The sequence below is a fragment of the Conger conger genome, chromosome 2 (genome assembly GCF_963514075.1).
Source record: "Conger conger chromosome 2, fConCon1.1, whole genome shotgun sequence".
NCBI lineage: Eukaryota > Metazoa > Chordata > Actinopteri > Anguilliformes > Congridae > Conger > Conger conger.
The window spans coordinates 12,168,923-12,192,309 of record NC_083761.1 but is presented as its reverse complement, the minus strand read 5'-3'; the positions used below and the strand labels follow the sequence as shown (position 1 = coordinate 12,192,309).

The 23,387-nt window shown below is 42.3% G+C and overlaps 1 protein-coding gene across 2 annotated transcripts; it reads right to left on the bottom strand.

The window, feature by feature from the left end:
• Positions 1-96: 96 nt before the first annotated feature.
• polr3a (polymerase (RNA) III (DNA directed) polypeptide A) lies at positions 97-23,358 on the bottom strand. 2 transcript variants are annotated; one of them, XM_061232181.1, is made up of 32 exons: positions 23,161-23,358; positions 22,314-22,449; positions 21,803-21,940; positions 21,514-21,685; positions 21,115-21,269; positions 20,335-20,574; positions 20,047-20,209; positions 19,708-19,844; positions 19,170-19,273; positions 17,906-18,047; positions 17,385-17,525; positions 17,194-17,263; positions 16,776-16,903; positions 14,294-14,432; positions 14,038-14,202; positions 13,463-13,635; positions 12,689-12,800; positions 12,392-12,510; positions 11,624-11,761; positions 10,657-10,827; positions 9,947-10,060; positions 8,149-8,184; positions 7,442-7,528; positions 7,283-7,365; positions 6,551-6,721; positions 5,877-5,970; positions 4,559-4,651; positions 3,181-3,345; positions 2,291-2,455; positions 2,000-2,131; positions 1,732-1,864; positions 97-1,302 (listed from the first exon to the last, which is right to left on the bottom strand). In XM_061232181.1, exons 1-32 carry the CDS (start codon positions 23,202-23,204, stop codon positions 1,154-1,156), a joined length of 4,209 nt encoding a protein of 1,402 aa, XP_061088165.1. In that variant the 5' UTR covers positions 23,205-23,358; the 3' UTR covers positions 97-1,153. The 2 variants fall into 2 exon arrangements, with proteins under 2 accessions (XP_061088165.1, XP_061088166.1); XM_061232182.1 differs by lacking the exon at positions 8,149-8,184.
• Between the last annotated feature and the right edge of the window lie 29 nt (positions 23,359-23,387).

The following is a 23,387-nucleotide window of genomic DNA, read 5'->3' as shown; positions in this document are numbered from 1 at the left end:
AGCTTGTCATACACTGAGAATCAATGCCCTTGGTGAATTCCAGAATTGACCAGAGAAACATGGAACTGGGCCATTAAACTTACAGTGAATAGATAGTGAAATCTTTTTTTCACATTTTATTAAATTACATTTTATTCACAACTGACACATTTGAAAATATACAGTGAAAACCTTTTGACAGCAATTTGGAGTTTCAACTTTGAATGAAATGAGGAAAATAAACAACATAGGTACCCTTACATAATGTCTTGCATAACATGTCAAATTTCTGTGTGTTTGACTGCAAGATAAAAAGGACAGAAATATAGACAATCCATTTCCAATGCGAAACTCAACCTGATCCCTGTGTAAGTGCCAATGAAGGTAAATAATACATTAAATGCATTAAGCACATTGATGATAACCCAAAGAAACTGCACAAAGAAGGCTGGGGTAATGAGATTTCGGGGAAGCAGCTGCAGCTTACTGTACGCATGTTTTAAAGAACTGAAGTCATATTTATTAGCTTTGACCATATGAAATTAAATCTATTAATATCAGCCCAAATGATATTTAAAACATCTTACTGACTTAATTCCATTTCCCCAAAAATACAATGTAAAGTGTGGTCATTCTGAACATTAATTTAAAGGGCAACCATAACTCACGATGGAAATAATCTGAATTTGAAAAATTATTTCTGGCCAAAAAAAAAAAAAAATACAAAATTAACTACACACACCTTATTCGAATGAGCTCATAATTTCAAAATGATGCCTCAATTACAACTTGAAAAGAGGTTTTAGATTTTTATCTAAACTGAATAAACTAATTATAGGAGTGTTAACAACCCCAACACAGTTTTTTCTGCTAATCCTTACGTAGCTGGAGTTTATACCTTTTGAGTAATGATAGCTTTCATGTAGTGCTTTCACGTTTGAAAACCAGAGCTAATCATGATTTCAGAAAGGCTTGTAATGTAACATGTAATCATGTAAAAAGCAAGTGAGACCTTTGAAAAGAAATATCTACTTTTCAGCAAAGCCCTTTTTGGCTTACAGAGTACCTGGTTTTACATTCCTTCAGGCAGTCATTTTCACGGTCATGGATAGACTGAGAAAAAAGCTCTACAGACCAGTTACAGAGGCTGGACCAGACCAGACAGACGGTAGCACTATGTGATTAGCGATATGTGGAATTCACTGTTATCAAAGAGCAGGGGCCTTCTGGGTGGTGTTGGGTCCTTGTCTGCCTTGTGCAACAGCTTGAAAAGTCCTGTTCCAATGTTCATTGGAATCCCCATGATGATGCATTCGGATACACCTGTGGTCAAAAACAAGCAGGGTCGTTTCCTTGCCAATTGGTGAAGTGCTCCAATTGTGATCAAGTGATCAATATCTGAGCACAGAGGGAGGCGATGGCCATTTAAATGTATATGACAGAATGGTAACCAGTTAACAAATACAGCAAACTTCATAGGTACTTTTTCAAAGGCTTCAGTTACAGGGGCCAAAGTAAACTGGTAGAAGTACAGTAGTTATTGTACACATTTGACAGTGTGCAAAACTGTAACGTTGCACCCGAAATTCAAATGCGCTTTCACTGCAATAAAGCAGGTGCGTGGTTAAATCAACAGTCCAAAGCCTGCACTAAAATCCAACATGCCTCTGAAACTACAAGAGCTCCACCTTTCAGCTGTATTAAAAACGGTTGAAAGTAAACCAGCCATAATGAAAAATTCAGTGTGCTCACCGCAGACAGAGTCTTTCTGTCCAAAGTACGCAGCATCAAAGAGATGATCGGCAGTCTTTTCAAAGGAGGCCAGCATCAAGACGCTTTCCTTCATTTTGGCCAGGCCGAATCTAGTGATGCCCAAGATCTCACCCTGCGAAGGTTTTAGGAAATACACAGCGAGAGGTCACCTCGGGAACACAAGCTCTGCACTGCATGACAGAAGACAGTTGTGGAATGGAACTCAATTTCACTGATGTTTTGAGAAGGAATAACCAGCGTGACCAACCTTATAGGACATTAGATCTGCCAGAAGCATGACATGTCTCCGATCGATGCTCATCCCGTGGTTCACCATCGTGTACTGAATCTCGTTGATTATGGTTGACCTTGCAGCTTCAATGCCAAGGGTCTTCTCAACCTTAGAAAACAGGAACAGTTGTTCAGGCATGACTAACTATGTAGAAAACTATTTAAGAAGAAAAAGTGAAACTCAATAAACAGGAAATACTCTTTTTCCTTGTTTCGACAATCAGAAGATGTGATACATTTCCCGTCAGTCATCTGATAGCACGCCTACCTCATATGTGTTGTTAGAGGTGGTTTTACTGCCATTAATGCCATGGGTGGCCATGACGGCTCGCATATTGTCGCCTTCTACTAAAAGCTTGTACTTCTGTTTGCCGCTCTGCTCATCAATGTGAATGACAGCCCTGGACACTTCAGGTATTCCTTGGACCACAATCTGAAAGAAAGAAAGGAGGGAGGAAACAGAAAACATTACATGACATGAATCTGTCAGGACAGAAATAATTAAAATGATTAAAATGAACATCTATGATTCATGATAATACATCTCTTGTTTGCTACTTTCATCCCCTGTGCAATCAATTTGCTGGCACTCGGATTTTATTGGCCATTTGTAAAAGAAGAAGGAAAAAAAGTAATTAATTAAAGCCGCAAATATGCGTTTATTTTTGCAGGTGTTCTATCAGTGATGGAATCCCATTTGTCGCTAAGGGAGAGTGCGCAACCTCACGTCTGCTCGTCAAATGACTTTTCAAAGAAACATCACTAATTTGCATACTTTAATGAGACACCTGCCTTTAACAATGCTGTCTTTGCCACGAAAAGCATCAGGAGTGAATTAAACCAAAAAACCCAGCATAAAATTAATGTTCAATAAAGTAAAAAAAAAAGAAAGAAGAAGTTTTGGTTAACAAAAAGGTGGAAAGTAAAAGGCCTCATTTGTATTCAAAGAGGTGCCTGTATGAAGCACAGGGAGCTGTGTGTGGTTTCCTCAAACAGAAAATCATAGTTAAACAGAAATTAATCATGCAGACCTACCTGAAGTGAATTCCCACTGGAATAATTTGCTGTGTGGCAGTGGCGTTCTATAATGTATTACACAGATTCCAGCAGAACATAACCTTCAACAGAAGCATACGTGTTGTGTGCTTTGGCTCTAACCTTGGGAAGATCTTCTTTGAGAGTCTGCAGGACGTAGTACATGGAGCTCTTGCTGTTCTCCCGCGGGGAGACGCACACCACAGCCTCTCCGTGGACAGCGATGTCTCCTGGCTTCACCCTCAGCTTTGACATGCAGATGGAGTACCTCACCGTCTCGGCATTGACCTGCAGAGCACAGCCAGGTGAATGCGTGAACACACTCCAATGCCTGCTCCAAACAAAAGAAATGCCCATGATAGCGATTAAATGATGCACCGAAATAAACATTTGAAGTACTATGTGGAACTTGCTTTGATGTAGAATCTGAATCAATTCATCTCATCTACCGCGCTCCCATCCGAATGATACAAAATTCTGTGCAGAACACGCTCTACAAACTGATGGCCTTGAACAAGTACGGCAGGCCATAGGCAAGTGGTTTGGGATAATGTTTTCTTTGAATGTTGTCGCTTCAAAGACAAACACTGCTACATCCCAGGGTTGTTTGGGCTGGATTCTGCCTCCCCTACAGGAGGAGAGGATGTCGTCACGGTCCTGTTTTGAGGATTCATGCCAGGACACACTCTAGATGCCCGCCGCTGCCTGGCAGCCCTCTCCCGGAGACGCACGTTACCAAGGACACAAATGGATATCGCCAGGACAACCATTTCAGGGGCGCATGTTTTTGTTTTAAAAAGATACGGGACTACATGCAGTGCAGTCCAAATGCATTTGGACAGTTGGTACAATGTCTGGCTCTGTAAGCCTGCACATCGGATTTGAAATGAAACGGACTGTCCCCTTTAAGTTGAGGGTATTTACATCCATATTGGGTAAACACATCCTTTTTTATACTGTACATAGTCACCCCCTATTTTAGGGGATCAAAATAATTGGATGGTTGGCTTCTCTTCTGAATAGCCAGGTGTATTCAATCACTTCCTAAGCACAGGTATAAGAAAGCTTTCAGTATCTAGTCTTGATTCTAGACTCATGGTTTCCTTTGGAGTCTGTTTTTGGCATTTGTCAACATGAGGCCCAAAGTTGTGGCAATGACAGTCAAGGATTCTACCACCGTTAAACAAATTCAGCTGTAAATGAGTCCAGAAATTTAAATAATGCATTTTACTGTACACAGGCTGGTACTTTGCTTCATTATGCCATTTTCTTGAAACCTTCGCGATTTTTAAATGGAGCAGAACCAATGCTGATTTTATATGAATCTGACCCCATGAAGGGGGCATATAAACAGTTAACGTTTAAAATTGTTATTACAGGGGAGGAATTGTTTGATATTACAGGGGAGGAATTTGAAATAAAAAATAAGCAATATAATTCACCCAAGTGAATACAACCCTTTGAGAAAGGGCCTCTTGGGAGTGTTGACGTCTGAGCTTACCTCCAGGCGAAGGAGGCGGATTCTCTCCAGTGACAGCTTGACGAGGATGAAGCAGTCGTCGGGAAGGAACACTTCCTCAATGTACTCTGAAATCTGACAGAGAGTTGAAAATTTTGATTACTTGGTTACTTCCATGAATCACAGTGCCACAAGAGATCATATAAGACATAGACTGGAGAAGGACACTTTCAATTTACACAATGACAAGACACATCTTTTGATGGACACTACCAGAGGCATGGTGAAGCCTCTGCTCCACTACAAAGCTGGAAGCCCAGCACAAAAGCTGGACTGCAGTTCCATGACAGTAATCCAAAGTGGACATTCCCAGCTTGAGATTGATTGGAATGCGTTCAAAGATGCAAATGGTTTATTCTGGTTTATTCTGTTGGTGTTATCGTGTGGTAAACCCCCTCCCTTAGTCTCTCCTTATTGGTTTGTAGAATGAAGTTTCCATTCAAGGACATAAGCCATGTTAGTGTGAAGGACTAATCACTTTACAGGGGTGTTAATTAATCCTTCAAGAGAGGGAGTGTCAGGGAACTAATTCCTAATTCACCATTGGGCCATAGGGAACTTCAAAAGGCCAGGCCTGGTCTAGAGATAAGAAGCGGAGAGACAGAACTGGGGGGGGTGACATCCTGATATAAGATCCCAAACTTTACAACAGACCTAGCCTTTTTGCTTTTTGGTTAGAATTGGAAATTAACATCCAAGCCCTGCACATTGGTCTGCCGTTCTACTCTTTAAATCACTGGTCTTTCTGGAATGTTGGCCGTCTTCACCGTCACTGTTTTAAGGTAGATGCAGCATGTCTTTAGTTTAGATGTGCATATTTCTACTTAATACATTTTATACAACCGGGTTAAAATGAATGTAAGTTGTGCATTTTGATCCAACAGGTTGGTCTGCCTATCAAAGAATTGGCGATTTAATGGATTTATTTTTGACAATTACCAAATTAAATCAAATAAATATATATTACATGTTGGTTAAGTGAGGCGTTTTAACTGTTGGCACACATGTGTTCAGTATTCAGAGTGCTGGACATTTAAAGGGTGTGGATGGTTAACACTGCTGGATTTAGGAATCGCTCTTTTAAACACATTTGAATTAATCCTCACTTCCCCCAACAGGACTAAATCTGCAAGAGTTTCTCAATCGGTGCCAGTATCTGGTCAGGCAGAACTCAATTGTCTTCATTTTTAGCGCACAGAAAATTTTCAGCAAGAGAACAAGCAGGACAATGAGCACTCAAAATCTGTTATGATTATAGTGTATAAATTTATCCAATTTAATCCAGACCAGACTGAAATACCTCTCCAAGAAGGGTCTTCTCAATCCTCCCCTTCACCAGGCGGGCAAAGTCTGCATCATCCACAATATCCAAATGCGCGCTGATTATGGGGGTGCTATGGGAGAAAACCATCTTAAATTCCACTATAATACAAGTAGGGCTGTCATAACACAATCCAAAGACATGCAGGTTTGACTCCTGGGAGTTTTGCAGTAAATGACTACCTTGTATAAATGAAGGCTAAACTAAAATTAAATTAAAAATTTTAAAATAAATAAATTATTATCAGAACATTCATTGATCGACTAAAGCATTAGCTGAGCAAATACATTAATTACACGGATACAAGTGTATCATGTTCACCTACAGAAAGAGCAATACATGCCACCAAAGAAATATTACAAAGGTAACGTGGAAGAATCAAATTTCAAAGACTTCCAGTGTCACAATACCCAGCAGAGTGACTCAGACTTTGCACAGACACTTAAATCAAAAAGCAAATACGTTTGCCTGTCAAAGAGTGACATTGTTTAACATTGTGCTCTTTCAGTTCTTCATCTCATGTTCCAGCTCAGCAGTGCTCAAACAAGTATTTTAACTAAAAAGACATACATTCATTGCTGAAAGTAAAATATTAAAATTAAATCAGGCCCAGGTTTTCAGTCACAGCCCCCCTCCTGCCCTGTAAAGCCTACCTGATATTTTTAGAGGCATTGATTATCTCCTTGATTCGGGGAACCCCCAGGGTGATGTTCATGGAGGCGACCCCAGCAAAGTGGAAGGTTTTCAGGGTCATCTGTGTGCCGGGCTCCCCGATGCTCTGGGCGCATAGGGCCCCGACGGCGGAGCCAGGCTCCATCTGGGCCCTGTGGAGGGACGCCCAGAGCAGGATCACTCAAACGTGGGTCCAACCGACAACGAACAGGCACACAAACCAATAGGGACACCACACAGGTAGCAGACCAATACAGTAAAAACCACTATGAAAAAGGTTCAACTGAGAAACTATGATGAGAAAAGTATGATGCATACAACGCTGCAAAAGCATTACAATGGGAGTGATGTCACCACTTTTCATCCTATGAAGTGCCAGCCATGCGATTAGTAAATAACATGAAGCTTAAAGCATTTAACTCTTATTTAGCCATTTCAAAGGGGGCTTTCAGTACTGCAGTTCAAATCAAATCTAACTTTATATAGTCCCTTTTGTGCAAGTTTGCAATAGAAGAGTGCTTCACAGTAATTCAGATTAAACCATTTAGTTGTTCAAACTCATCACTTGCTTATCATACTGTGAACAGCATTACCTTAAATATTTGCATTAACAAACGGCTGTACATGTCTACCTAATAAAGTGGTCAATGTGTACACAAAGCAAGTGTATTATATCACATTATTCCCCCCCCCGCCCCCCCCAAGTGTGCTACCTCATATATTTGTCCCTGCATGTCTCCAGAAACTTCTCCAGTTGTGTTGGTGTGATCCTGTCCAGCTGGTAAAGCACTTTAGGCTAGAACAAATGAGAAAACAGTTAATAGGAGTCATTTGCATTATTGTATATAGAAATAATAATTTCAGGTCATTACCTCAGTGGTACCATTGTCATTGATGCCATATTTGTCCCTGGTCTTCTTGATCTTTTCTGAAACATTCTTGATGAATTTCCTGATTTCCTTTCATTAAAAAGAAAAAAAGTGAGCATAAATAGACAAAGAAACAAAAGGACAAGCAGCAGAAATAGTCATTCATTTGGCAGACCATGGTATTAGAAGATTACAAGGCATTAAAGGTTACAAGAACAAATTGTTCATACAAATAAAATGCTAATCTGTTAATAAAACCACACAAGTGGAATGTGTGCAGGTAAAACACAATAAAATAATGCAACACAGTCCAAATTTTCCAACAGATTACATACCAAAACAAATGGAATATTAGCCAAAAACAACTCCAGATTTCCTGGCTCATACCAGAAATGAATCAAACCAAAGATATAAAATAAAATTTTATGCTGTGCCACCCTTCATAAATTAAATGTAATTTGCACACAGACTGAGTTCGTTAGAAACATGCCAATTAAATAAAAGATAGTGCTACACTGATAACTGATACACTGATAACACTGATAATCACACTTCCAAACTGGTAAAAGGTATTATATCAAAGCACAAACATTTTCTAAAGGTGTAATCAGCTTAACACGATGCAGTGTGTACAATGAAACCCCGCCATAGTACAGTAAATCTCATAAAAGCACTTCACACAATATCACTACATGCTGGAGTCACGGTACCTCAAAATACTTTTCAGAGCCTGTTTCAGTTAATGCCTTCAAATAAAAAAAGAAAAACAAATGCGCAGGAAAAAAAAGAAAGAAAAAGAATCAGACTTATATTTCAATGTTGGGAAGGCATAGTCTCACCATAGAAAACACCATCCCAATGCCTCTGCATTATCATTCCTTACATAGGGTTTTTTATACATAGAAAATTCTTTGGAAGAGGCCAAAGCGAAAGGGAAATCATGACCGCCAAAATGAGAATAATTGAGAAAACGGCCCAAAAAAATCATATCCGAATGAATTGCAGTTGATTTGGATTTCTGTGTGTAATGTGGTCAGTCCGCCAATGGATGGCGATACCTTGTACTAGTCGCTACCACGATCTTGGTACAAGGAGTAGAAAAAGCATAGAACCGCGGCTCGTGTCAAATATCTTGCGGGATGTGTAGTATTCATGTTACTACCGAAGTTTATGTTGTTGACAGGTGCCGCTCAGTCCCTAAAAACAACTAAGCAAAGCGTTCTCTCCTCTTTCGCACACCCACACTAGCATTCATTTAGTGCAGCTGCTGCAATAGAAATATTATTCCCCAAAAATTGCAGTTTATTTAGCAAATTCTCATGATTAACTTGATGTAGCTGCACGTAGCCTTAGCTCATTTACCGATTTCATTCACTTCACCAGCCAACAACAGAGAGTCAGTTACCACAAATAAATACCCCATGTCGATTGACAGCCACACTATCGAAATCGAGAGTTGCTCAAATGGACCCATTCCAATTACCTCGGGTGTATTTGATTTAATTGCTTACAGAATATCTTGCATTAATCACAAAAAGACCATGTCCTTTAAACTACAGTGTAACAAATTCTCCAGCAACAATTCAGATCATCACTTCTGATAAAATTGTAAGAATGAAGAAACCTCTTACAATCACATACCAGACCGGGTGTATGTGATCAATCAAATATAGAATAACCCATTGCAAGTCCACCGTGAACAAGCGAGCAAGAGGGGTAATAGGGTCATTGCTGGTAGATTTGAGAGCAGTCCTGATTACGCTTTCTTCAAACCATTTCTATGGTTTCGAATCTTGTATCCTATCCAGAACAGCTGAGGTACTAAAGTAGGCCAATGAGGATTTAAAGTGTCAGTCATCCTATGCACAATGGACGACTGTAAAGAGATGGTTCATGATAAATTACACTACCAATGTAGGCATCACATGTTTCATGATTAGTCATTTCTATCATTGTGATAATAATGAAAGACAAGTTAAACTTAAATTAGACATGAAACTTATATAGCTATTGTTATGATACTTCCAGTCATTAAAATCATACATCATGCACTGCTTATAGTGGAAACTGGAAATCCAGGAACGTTAACTAATAGAGCAGAATGCTCGTTTACCTTTCAAACTTACTTCCGAACTCCGCACCCGGCATCTAACCAGCTATCGTTTCATGTGCTCAGTGAAATGAGAAACTGTAGCATACGAGCGCTAGTTACGACATGCCAACTCCTGGCTGGAGAATGCACACACTGGTCTGCGCTTTCACAGTGGCCGTTTGCCAATTGTTCATTTCTGTTGGTGCACAGGAGCAGGGGTCAGAGAAGCCAACCTTTCCTCAGGCAGAAAAAAAATTTGCCTCACGATATGCGAACAGGAAGAAAACACGCTAGCAGATTTGCGAAATAAAAGATCTACACAAAGGAAAATAAAAGATAAAAGATCAAATAAAATAAATAAAAAATAAATAAATGAATATTTCCCCCATCCCCCCGGCCCTGGAGAGGAAGCTGACCTCCAGGAAGCTGTCTCTGCAGCAGGTGAAATCACTCCTCTTCATAATAGACTCAGCCGTCAGCACCAGTTCGTTCCTGCTCAGAGCCGGCTGGTCTGAACACGTATACACAGCCTGAAACGGAAAATCGGTTACTGCTGAAAAGACAATCTACCAACATGATTTAATATAATGCCTTTTCTTTTTTTTTCTTTTTTTAATTACAAAAGAGTTCAGTTATGCAACAGTTAGGCAACACATAAGATAGGCACACATGCATTAAGGGCAGCAGGCTGGCCACCTCTATGTATCAATAAAAACAGATGCTTGCGAAGGTTTCTACTACTGGTCTGTGGTATCAAAAAAGTATAAGATGTACATTAAAAACAAGCCATGTTACTGTACATCTAGAGCAGGGGTGTCAAAATCCAGTCCTGGAGGGCCGCAGTTTCTGCTGGTTTTTGGTGTGTTTCAGCACAGATATACATTTCAAAGTCTTTCATTGGCTAAAGAGTCCACACACCTTGTTCTCAAGGCCTTAATTGGCTGCTGATTGAAAGGAAACCACAAACACCTGTAGACACTGTGGCCTTCCAGGACTGGAGTTTTACACCCCTGATCTAGAAACATGATTGTTAAAATATGTTAGCATTTGTCTGTGTGTATGTGTATACATGCCTGCTTGTCTAAAAACATTTGACTGATGGGTAGAAAGGCAGTACTTCACATACTCTGATGTTATCCAGAACCCTCTTGAACTCTAGTGGTTCATCCTTGCCCTCCATCGCTGCCGGATCCAGGCCATCTCCTCCGTATATGAACTGGATGATGTCACCAGTGGAGCTTCGCACAGTGAGGTCATACTGAGAACACAAGTCTTCCAAGGACTTCACCAGACGTCTCTGCCAACAAGCCAAAGTCCATAATCAACACATCACACAAAAAGGTGACATTTCAGCTACCTGGCTATGGGGAAAATAAAATCGGGGGAAAATTATTTGGTTGTAAACACTAAACCAGAGGGTCCTCAGTATCATCCAGAAATGGCCGGGGCGGGTGCAGGCTTTTGCTCCAACCGAACAGTAACACCCTATTCCTAATTCAAGTGTCTACAAAGGCATGTACTTCATGCCACAGGGACCAACATATTCTGGTAGGAAATAATGTAGAATAAAAAAAGGTGTCAGCACTACCACTCAAAACGTCATTGTGACTCAAGTGTCATCAAGCTCGAGTAGACATATCTTTCCGAAGACAATTTTCACTAGCTTCGCAAGGACAGCAAGATATTTCATCAGTTGAAAGAACTTTTGCAGAACAGTGCCTGCTGTCATTGTTTTTGCATTTTAAAGTTTTTCCAGAACTTGGTGGCAGCAGGCATTTTTATCTGCATTTGAAACTTTTACAGAACTCTGCTGCTTTTCAAAGACTGTTGGAGCCCTGTGGCAAGATAAATACAAAAACAACAGAATGTACTGTATAATTTTTCATAAGGCTTTGAGTGAACTGCAATTTCATCCCAACAATCTGCAGAAGAATAGAAGGCTTAATTAATATCAAATGTGATGTGACATGGTGTGAACCTATACATAACATTTCCTACAAAACAACATGTATGGCATTGTTTCAATGAAGCTGTTCAGAGTATACTATGAACGAAGTAAAGCTACAGGGGGAAGAGGTAAATGCGTGAATTACCTGCATGTACCCAGTTTCAGCCGTTTTGACAGCAGTGTCCACCAAGCCCTCTCGCCCAGCCATGGTGTGAAAGAAGAACTCGGTGGGTGTCAGCCCAGAGTAGAAGCTGTCTGCTACAAAACCCTTCGCTGCGGGAAGCTGTAGGAAGAGATGACATGGTTATCATTTCACTGTATGTCACTGTATCATAAGAAATAATGTTATCCTTTCAGAATTTTTCCCAACCATTTCCCCCATGCTGATTTAAATAGTTTTTTCCACATATTTCTTTGTGGAGCTTTGATCAGAGAACGACTCCACTCCATGCAGTCAAAACCAGGCAAACAAGTCTTGAAATGCCCACAAAGAAGCCTCCCTCAAACTCCATAACCTGCAGGGGACACTCATTTACAGTCCATTACCAGGCATTTGGCGTTTCCATTTCAGCAGAGGTATACATTGTTCTCACAGTCAGCTATGACAAGGGAAGTGTGCCACATGTAAAGTGGAATGAGGGAAGACCCGGCATAACACAGTTAAGTCTTCAATCATCAAGTGGGGCCCTTCTTGTGCTCGTGGTGCAGTAGTATTTTATATAATTTGTGCATTCTCTTACTGTTCATTCACTGGAACAAAGGATCATGAAGGGCTTTTTTCATGGTGTAGAGGTGTTTGGTAAAATGAATCAACCTTTCAAGGAAAAAATAGTACAAAAGAAATGTACGAATGTTTGGATGGGTGAGTAAAAGCAGCTGGAGCGTGAGCATGCGTGAGTACTGAAGGGCTCACTTTCGAATGCTTTTCAAAGTGCGGCAGCGAGCGGTTCTCAAAGCCATCGGGGACCCGGGACCCGCTGATGGCCTGCTGACCGACACAGGCAATCATCTGGGAGATGTTAATGAAGGACCCTTTCAGCAAGAGAAGAAAAACACTTCATTAGCATTTAAAAACGGTGAACGCACTTCCTGTGTCCCTTCCCAGCTGTGACGCAAAAGGCCCAGCAAAGGCGGGCCGGACGGTGCGGTGGGGTCTCCACGCGGGCCGCACGGCTCTTGGGGAGAACGGGAGGCCCTTCCGGTGACCTACCTTTGGAGCCACACAGGGCCATGATGAGAGGACTGTTGCTTTTGTCCAGCTCAGTCAGGCAGGCGCTGCCCGCGTGGTCTCTGATCACCGACAGCTCCTTCAGAATCAGAGCCTGCAGCACACAATCACAAACACCGCCCCAGTAGCACTTACCAAAGGACACTCTCACAAACTGCAATAAAGTCTCTGTATTCATTTAAAATGAACACAAGGAAACAACGAACACAAAGAAACTGATGTATACAGCAAGTTGACAATGCCCTAGTGTGGCAAATGAGTCCCAAAATTGTTGCGCTGTGATTTTTGTCATCCTTGTGGACTGTCCACATTTTGACAGTTTAGATGCAAGATTAATCCCATGTTCATACACTACAACAATCTGCAGCTAATTCAGGACGGGGGTGATGCTTTGGGCACATATACATTTCTAATGAGGGGATTGGTCAAAGCATTAAGTTTGTGGTCTTTGCAATAAACATGTGGGACATACAAAAAGTTTTGGGATTAGCCGTGCCTAGCTGCAATGGTATTGGCTCATTGTCGGCATATTGTTTGATGCAGAAACATTGTTTACACACAATTTCACCAAAAATAGTACAACAAGTTTAATGTTTAATGGGTCCTTGAGGAAAATTTGTGAGTTTGGATTTTGCTTTGGAACTACGCTCTAACAACGTATTGAGTTTCATAACAATCAACCAGATGGCTCGACCAGAACTGCGAATAGATCAGGTAAGATAATGAAGAGTTGGAGGAAAAATGTGGTTTTTTTACCTCCAGGGTCTCCTCAGCGGTGCATCCTGGCTGTTGCTGCAGTTTGCCGGAGTTCAGTGCCTCGATGTACTCATCGCACTTTTTGTACCCTGCATCCAGGAGGTCCTGCTTGGCCTTCAGCAGGCCCTGGCCTGGGGTCACGTCCCCGATCCCAATCGAAAACCCTCGGTTGGCTGCAAGAGGGCAACATCCATCATTAACTGTGGCCTACTAACAACTGTGTTGATATTTAACCGTTTGCAAACCGGCGATAATGGGCAAAATCACCACAAATGAACCCTTTCAGTCTCAAGCCCAATATGAAGTGGCTCCACTGAAATCCCAAGGGGTTTTGGCTTGGGTTGAAGAAATAGAGAAAGTTGAGAATTTTGTAGTGTTTTAATAGGGGCTCAAAACAACAGTATAGCAGTCATTTTGACTGGTACAAAAGTTATAAAGGTTGAGGGTGCCTTACGGTAGTTATACTCGAGGGCCATTTGGCACTCTTGGGACTGAAAGTGTTACACCACCATATTTCCTCAAACCATGGACGTCAGACAGGATGTGCACACTTGGGGCGAGTCGGAGGGACGTACACAGGAACACGGGAGCCAACCGGGCCAGGCGCGACATGGCGTTGGCCGCCTCCATCTGACCCCAGTCCCGCAGGAGGATGTAGAAGATGTTGTTCTTGGAGCCGGACCCCAGGGTTCCCTTGTCCATGCTGCCACACATCAGCTCGCTGTTCTGAATCACCACGACTGGACACACAGGAGAGGGGAGGAGGTAAGAGCTCAGAAAGAGGGCCTCGGCAGGGCGGATGTAATTGGGGCTCTCGTGCGGAGCACTCACAGGAGTCGTTGTAGCAGAGGTCCTCTCCTCTCCCGCAGTACTGCTTGCCCTTCGTGCGCAGGTTGGCTTTGACAGGACAGTCCTTGCTGGGCTTCAGAATGAGGCTGAAGATCTGCTTACCTGTCCATAGAGTTACGGGCTGCAAGCACACATTCATAATTCAGACCTAATCGCGCACTGCTAGTCACCAAAATACTCATTCCATTTAGACCTAATCTCTCACTGCTAGTCACCAAAATACTCATTCCATTTAGACCTAATCTCTCACTGCTATTCACCAAAATACTCATTCCATTTAGACCTAATCTCTCACTGCTACTAACCTACATACTAATTTCATTTCAACCTAATCTCTCACTACTATTCAGCTAAATGCATGTTTAATCTGAACCCAGCAAAAGGCATTGCTGCCCATTTTAAACAGAAAAAAAAACCCCACACAGTTTGGGGCCATTCCAGGCCAACTCAAGTCCAATTGCAATGACCAGTATTAGCCACAGTGGACTGTTCCACATTTTAATCCATTACTGTGTATATATCCCTGATCCACTGAAAAAAACACAGTCTGTTAATTAGGTTCATTGTTTTGGTATCATTCCAAATGCCACTTGAAATTAGAATCACCTCAGGGGATTTATTGAAGGCCTAATTTGAAATCACATCAGGAAATGACATGCACATAAAAAAGACAGTATTTTATTTACTTCATTGGATTGATGCGTGTACAATACTGCATCATTTCTAATCATAGGTAAAAAATAAATGTTCATTAGCAAAGTTACACGACCTTCAGAATAATTGGTTATTTTGTAATACGTGTGAAGTTGCATTTGGAGTGATACCAAAACAATTATTCTAAAGGTCGTGTAACTTTGCCAATGAACATTAATTTTTTTTATCTATGATTAGAAATTATGCATATTGTACACGCATCAATCCAATAGAATAAATAAAATACTGTCAACAAATACAAATCAATGATGTATGCAGTAATGGATTAAATCCCATTTACCCCAACAGTGGAATAGTCTACAGTAGCTATACAGGTAACTGTGATAATTTTGAAAGAATCAAGCACTTTTCCTGATAAAAATCATATTTCGTGCCATAACAGGCTTTTCATCTCGACACCCGGTGAACTTGAAATGGCTCTATCTGCAAAATTAAACGTGGAGTTCTATCACTGTTGCCTACAAACACACTGAAAAAGAGGCGCTGTGGTGCAGCTTCCTGAAGCTGGCATGGAATTGCCCTATAATTAACAGCCATTACAAAATGCCATTTCAAAACCGATAGGGGAGATGCTATTTTATTTACTGACATAATTAACATATCATTTCATTAATATGAAAATGAGTGCGCTCTGGCTGTCAGACAAGTTGTGCCTCAAACTGCCAAGAACAGAACCAAAAAAATACCATTATTTTGAGGCTGAGTGGACATGAATATAAGCTATTAAACAAAACAAGAAAAAATTACATTAGAGGATATAACCTTTGGTTGCTGTCTGCAAATACTGAAAAGTCTAAAATAACAAGTCCATTGAAGTATAGTAATTATAGGACCAAATCACTTTAAAAGGTTGATTTTCCGATGGTTTTTGTGCAATTTCCTGAGGTGCACTTCAGTCCACATGCGTCCAAACAAAATAACCAGAAACATATTGGTGAAAAACATCTCCAGCTTATCAAGTTCTCCCCAAAATTGGAACATTTTGTAGCACTTGTAGAGTTACTTGCAGAGTTAGTGCTGTGACATGCACACACTAAACATAACTGACACATCAGTACATTAGCTTAAGCATACATGTTATTTTATGTATCCTTTGTTTTGCAGAGTTTTTGCGATGTTGGTGAAAATGTGTTTCAAATAAATTTGACAGAGCTGCACAGTCATGACAGCAGATGAAGTAGTACAGGCAGCTGGTGGACTGCAGTGAAAAATGGAAGTTAACGAGACTTTTTATGATGAGGTGGGGCTCATAATGGCAGAACCCCTCCCACTCAGTGCCCTCCAACTGCCTGCAGGGCACAACCACTCACTCACTAGTATTTTGGGCACCATCATCGTCACGATTATATCATAGACCATCGTCAAGATCATAGTGAACAGTTGGGTGCGTCATAAGACAAAGGCCAAGGACTTTAACTGGAAGAGACAAAGTAAGCCCACATTTGTATGTAATGTAATTTAACCCTTTCAGTCCCAAAAGTGCTATATGTCAGTCTCAACCTTATGCCCTTTCAAAACCCCTTGGGATGTGGGTCAGGCCACTTCCTATTGAGCTTGGGACTGAAAAGGGTTAACAGTATTTTTGTGTGAAAATAGCCATGGAAAAAAATATTCCAGGATAACTTCCAAGACATAAGCTTATTGCACCATTTCCTGAGCATGAGCAGTGTAATGTAATGATACATTTTTTCCAGAAACAGCATTTAAAGTATTACTGTTAAAGGAAAGCAAATGTAGAAAAATGGTTTACCTTCAAGATTGCCGGAGCAGGGAGTGCAACTTTGATCTTTTCATCTTTTCCAACAAGAATAGAGGCAACAATCTGACAGGCTTTTGCTCTGTCAAAGAAAGTATCTTTCAAAGTCAGAAGGTAGGCCCCTGAGAAACAGAAACACAGCAACAGCGAATGAGAACAGCTCATCAGCTCCCCCTACTGGAGCACCGGAGCAATAAGCCTTTGTGGGCCTACCAAGTCATTTTGTTGACTTTACTAGCATAAAAAGATCTGGGGGAAGTGTATTAATAAAAACAACAACTGCTTTAAAATACATTCCCCAATGGTAGTCATACACAGTATTTTCTCAAAAATCAAAGTGGCTAACCTAAGCACTTTCAAGGGAAACAGCATTGCCCTTTTATCCAATCAGCGGTTGATGGGCAACCCTCACCTGTCAAGAAGTCCTGAATCGCTGCAATCAGAGGCTCTCCATTTCTGGGGGTGACTAAATTTGCTTTAGTCTGGAATAAAAAAGAAATGCAGTGTTTGGGCTGAAGGCACATTTGGTCTGACAAACAGAAAAACAGGGGAGTGAGACCCCCCCCCCCCCCCCCCCCCCCCACCCCTCCTGCGGACACGCACCCCCATCAGAACCAGGGCCTCGGCCTTGGCCTCCTCCGTCTGCGGGAGGTGCAGGTTCATCTCGTCCCCGTCAAAGTCAGCGTTGTACGGCGTGCACACGCACTCGTTGAAGCGGAAGGTTCTGTGAGGCTTCACTCTGGCCTAAGGAGATCAAAAATAGGGGTAATGAAAAATTAAATGAAAAATCTAAAAGTTTGAAGGAAGCCAGTGACCTTGCGGTCAGTTGTATCTGAAGTCATTTTATACGTGTTTTTGGGGTCAGGCAGCCATATTTGGTTCGAGGCAGGACGCAATACCTAGCAAAAAGCCTTGCAAAATCTTGCTGGCTGCTTGCTTTTAACACTTTATACAATGTTAAGAACAAAATGGAAGTTCTTTCTCTGACATATGAGCCGATTTCAGTTCTGATTTGAGAACACCCGTCTTAACAAATTCCCCTATTCTACCAGTCATAAAAGCTATCTCTTCGACAGTTTTGGCCGGATTCATGCAGGATCAGATCTTGCGCTGCCGTGACTCACAATGTGGGCCATAATACTGAGCTTGTGCAGGGACGGCTGGCGGTTGAAGAGAACGATGTCGCCGTCGATCATGTGTCGCTCCACCACGTCTCCGTATTTCAGCTCTTGAGCCATCTTCTCTCGGTTGCCATACTTCAGAAACCTAACGAAAAAACGGGAAAAAGATTAACAATACTATGATGAACACACACAATCCAACACAGCCAACGAAGACTAGCCTACCTGCTACCGACTTCATTCTTTTGCTGGTTTATAATTTAGTCCAAAAGTCATTAGCCAGCCTTTCATGACCATAATTATAGCAGATGCAAAACCGATTACCTCGGTCACAGAACAGATTACCTGCCGTCTCAATCAAAGCTAATTGGCTATTCACGTGAATATACTTTCAAGAGACATTTATCATCTTTCCACCCCCCCACAGCTGCAGTCTATGCAGAACTGTTCAATGCAATAAACCAATAAGGTGCACAGAGCAGTGCTGGATCAGGGGAGAGGAGGCTCTGCCTCCAGCCTCAGCCAATACAAGCGCAGGATCAGGGGAAAGGAGGCTCTGCCTCCAGCCTCAGCCTATACAAGCGCAGGGTCAGGGGAGAGGAGGCTCTGCCTCCAGCCTCAGCCTATACAAGCACAGGATCAGGGGAGAGGAGGCTCTGCCTCCAGCCTCAGCCTATACAAGCGCAGGGTCAGGGGAGAGGAGGCTCTGCCTCCAGCCTCAGCCTATACAAGCGCAGGGTGAAGGGAGAGGAGGCTCTGCCTCCAGCCTCAGCCTATACAAGCGCAGGGTGAAGGGAGAGGAGGCTCTGCCTCCAGCCTCAGCCTATACAAGCGCAGGGTGAAGGGAGAGGAGGCTCTGCCTCCAGCATCAGCCTATACAAGCGCAGGGTGAAGGGAGAGGAGGCTCTGCCTCCAGCATCAGCCTATACAAGCGCAGGGTGAAGGGAGAGGAGGCTCTGCTCAAGCACAGGGTCAGGGGAGAGGAGGCTCTGCTCAAGCCAGGGTCAGGGGAGCAGAGGCTCTGTTCAAGCGCAGGGTGAAGAGAGAGGAGGCTCTGCCTCCAGCGCAGGGTCAGGGGAGAGGAGGCTCTGCCTCCAGCGCAGGGTCAGGGGAGAGGAGGCTCTGCCTCCAGCGCAGGGTCAGGGGAGAGGAGGCTCTGCCTCCAGCGCAGGGTCAGGGGAGAGGAGGCTCTGCCTCCAGCGCAGGGTCAGGGGAGAGGAGGCTCTGCTCAAGCGCAGGGTCAGGGGAGAGGAGGCTCTGCTCTGACCTCTTCATCTGCATGTGGCGCTGCTGGATGAAGTTGGCTCCTGGATGCACATCTGGCCCGTTCCGCACCAGCTTCCTCAACATGTCCATGTTGGCCTTGTTCACCTGGAGCACAGCAAGCCAGCAAAGAGACACACTCAAAGACACATTCTGTTTTTGTGTTTAAATGCAAAGCACCTCGTGGACCTCTGGCTTGCAACTCACTCATTTAACATTTAGCGGGCTGAAGATTCCCCACAAGGGGGAGGTATTAGCACTCAAGCTGCTGAAATTAAGGGGTGCTACTACAGAGAAGGGCTTCGCATCAATGACACCATGTGTCCAATGAATGTGCATATCCATCTACCCACAAAACTATCCACTCGTCAAGTATAGGGCAGTGAAACAGACCCAGCAGGATAAAGTAGAAACCGATAACTGCATATAGAGCAGACAATACAAGAAATTGAGTTAGGAATAAACCGTAAAAATAAAAAAGTCACATTGTGCTTCTGCCATGCACAGCTGTCTGAGCTCAAGGATAGCGGTAGAGGGCTCACCTTCTCTGGGTAAGTCAGGATTTTAGCCACGTGGACCGGCACAGCGACCTCGTCAATGCGCAGGTTAGGGTCAGGAGAGATTACCGTTCTGCCAGAGAAATCCACTCGCTTTCCAGAAAGGTTTCCTCGGAATCGCCCTACAAACCATAAAAGAACGTCCTGTATTGTGTTCTACGCTCATTTTAACCATATTAATGCAAGACCATTCACATACTATTTAAGAATTGTGCCAAATATAGAATTTCCTCAAGTCACAGCACATTGAAATGATGATTGCACCTCACACTTGAAAGCAGTGTATGAAAAGGCCCGTGACACAGTGAGTCCACAGCGAGTCACCTTGTTTCCCTTTGAGTCTTTGCACGAAGCCTCTGGTCCACTTCTTGGGAGCCATGTTGAGCGGGATGCCCGACAGCTCGCTGTTGATGTAGAGGGCGCACTGGAGCTGGAGGAAGTCCCAGTCCTCCATGATCATCTGCGTCTTGGCTCCAGACACGCGGTGCTAAGAGGAGGAGACCAGCTGTCACAGTTGTTTACATACATTGCAAGGTGAGCAGAGTAAAGAGTGTTTCCAAAAAGGATCATCTTCCTGCATCAGGCTGAATTGTGGAGGGAGCTCTCAGTCACCTTTTTGATGACATCATTGAGGAAGATGATCTCGGTGAGCTTCATGGTGAGGTCGTCCTCGTTGGTGCCGGACTTGAGGTCGCTGACGACAGAGGGGCGGATGCAGAGAGGGGGAACCAGCAGCCGGGTCAGGATCAGGTCCGCAGGTTTCCCTGCCTCTGGGTTCATGAGCAGCAGGGGCACGTCCTCCGATGGGATCCTCTTGAACAGGTTCAGCACCACCAGAGGGTTCAGGTTCTCCTGCGGTCCAAACACGTATACACACACACACACACACACACACACACACATGGACAGAATTAAAAGCTTTGCCTGTAAAGTGCATTTCACACCACAGGTTCAGTGCACGCAATATAACAGCATTACACAATGGGCAAAACAAATCTACATATGTTAAAGACATGGAATAATAGAAACTAAAAGAAATGAGGAAGTTACAAAACATTCTACACCATGACCTACTCAACTGAAAGTTTGATTCCCCATTATTGTTCAACCCAATCTCTTATATGTAACCCTTTCTGCCTTTCCCCATCAGAATAAAGTGAAAAAATACAACAAAAGGGTGGATTTCCTGCTCTTATATAAAAAAAAAAAAACTAATACTAAAATACTGTTTAGAAATATGTGCCTTTAAAAGCAACTTGAATTAAAAGACTTGGAGGCAGCTTTGGTCTCATTCGTTGGTGAGAATTGGTATATCATATGAAACATGAAGTCCCCTGAAATGCTTAATTTTTCCATAAGGCTGCAATCAGAGGCAGTCCACAACTGATTTACCTGCGCCCTTGTCAGTAAGGATTCCACTTCTTTATTGTGTTCTATCGCAATATCAAATGATTGGAGGAATTCTGACACAACAGCATCCACTACTTTCTTGGTTGTCTTGTATTTCTCGTGGATAATCTTCAGTAACCCACATTTTTTCACCGGACCTAACAAAACAGGGTAATTTCATAAAGGACGAGCCATCTCAATGCAAGATATGCAAGAACTGTACAGGCAGCAACAAGAGAACACCACTGTGATACCACCAAAATACCACTGTGTGTCTACACTGGCTGAATAAGGCAAGTACTGTGAATGCAGTTAAATATTGCATTGACAAAACAGTAAATTGTAAATTACATGCAAAATTCAATCAAATGCAACTTTACAATGAATGGCACTGGTTTTTACCATTGAAGGTTGAGCAGTTCAAGCAGATTGTTTTCTTGCGGCATTTATCAGAAATCTTCTTTTTCAGGCCACGTTTCTGTAAGTAGGCCAGATTGGGCCTCTTCAAAACATCCAGGAACTGTTGTTTCTCCTCTTTGGTGAGCATGATATGGGAACACGTTTTGCAGATCATCTGTAAAGCATGACATCAGAATAAATCCTTCACATTTTGGGCAAAGACTGGCAACAGTCACATTATTTTAAGAAAGACTGCGATAAAGTAAAAAAAAGGTATTTGAAAGAAGCTTGCCTGCAAGATCCCAATGATCGCCTTAAAATACCCCACATGAAAACAGGGCAGCTCCAGGTCCAGATATCCATAATGTCCTAGGCAGTCCGCCAGATTCTTCCCACAAGTTTCACAAGGCCGATCTTTCTCACTAGTGCCCTGAAGGAAAACGAGAAATTCCTGACATGGACCTTTTCTGACATAGCAATTTTTTTATTTTTTTATTATTTCTCTTCATATTAATTGATTGCATTATGTTTTCATTGTTTTGTAAGTCGGTTTGGATTTCCATTCCAATATGAATTGTCATCATCTAATGTAGGTTGTAACATTAATTAATGATGTCCAAATACATAAAGCAAATAAGATTAACTTATCAGTATTTAGTTAACAACTACAGTTCATGCTATTTCACGAACTAATGTACCTAACCTCACAGTAGAGCGTTACCAAATTTGTATGTTTTGTAACACATACAGCAGGAAAGGTGGGTGTGTGATGTCAGGATGACACGGCAACCATCTTTGCTCACCATACGATGATCCAGCACTCCGTAAGGCAGCGGGGTATGCCGGGTGTCCTGGCTGTACAGGTTTTTACTGACCACTTGGATGTGAGCTTGCTGACGCATCTGTTCGGCGGATTTCATCCCGAAACAGATGTGGCTACTGAAACAGGAGGAAAAACAACAATGCATCACTGAAGACTCTAAACATGCATTTTCACAAGTAGTTCTAGCTACGATGTTATCCAGAAAGGTTAAAGGTAAAATGGGGTTAAAGCTCGTCATTTCGTATGGTTTAGTCATCAGTTGACCGAGATAAACCTTACTTTGGGATGAGGATAAAGACCCATATAACATAACAGAATAAAATGTGACACCACAATGTAAAAATCGGCAAGGCTGCACACGGTAGTGGTAAAAGAAAAAGAAAAAAAGATCAGCACCAACGTGAAAAGTACAGACATCTACAATGCAGCACACCCTCGGCCAAGTTTCTCAAAACAAGTTCATGAATTCATTACAATTTGAAATTGCTGTGGTGGATTACAGGTAGTTTGCTACCAATAATGGATTAAATGTAAATTACTGCTAGTCAACTAAATTAAGAAGGCGATGAACAACTGATGTCTCGCGATTATAAACGTCATGTTAGCAACAGATACTTGTTACTGATCATGCAAGTGTTGTTATCAAATAGCAAAATAGCATACGTTAATCTAGCTACGACAGACCGTCTCCTCAACGGAGTCGCACATGCATTTTACAATCTAGTTTATGGAATAGTATTTTTCTCACTGGCCAGTTAACCGGCTAGCTAGCCAACATTAATTTGAGGAGCAAAAGACTCCAAATGAATTTATTTAATCGAACTTACATCTTTTTTGCCACATCTGTTTCTCTAAATTGCTCCTTCACCATGATGGAGCTCTGAGAGATACTGTTATGAGGAAAAATAAGTTATGACGAGGAATATGCTAAATGTTATGATTCCTGATACCACAGGCTAGCTAGAAGGTGAAACGCACGCAACCATCATACTGTCACAGCTTCGCTCATGACGTAAAGCTGCCGCAATGTGTTGACTCCTGAACTTTAACCTAT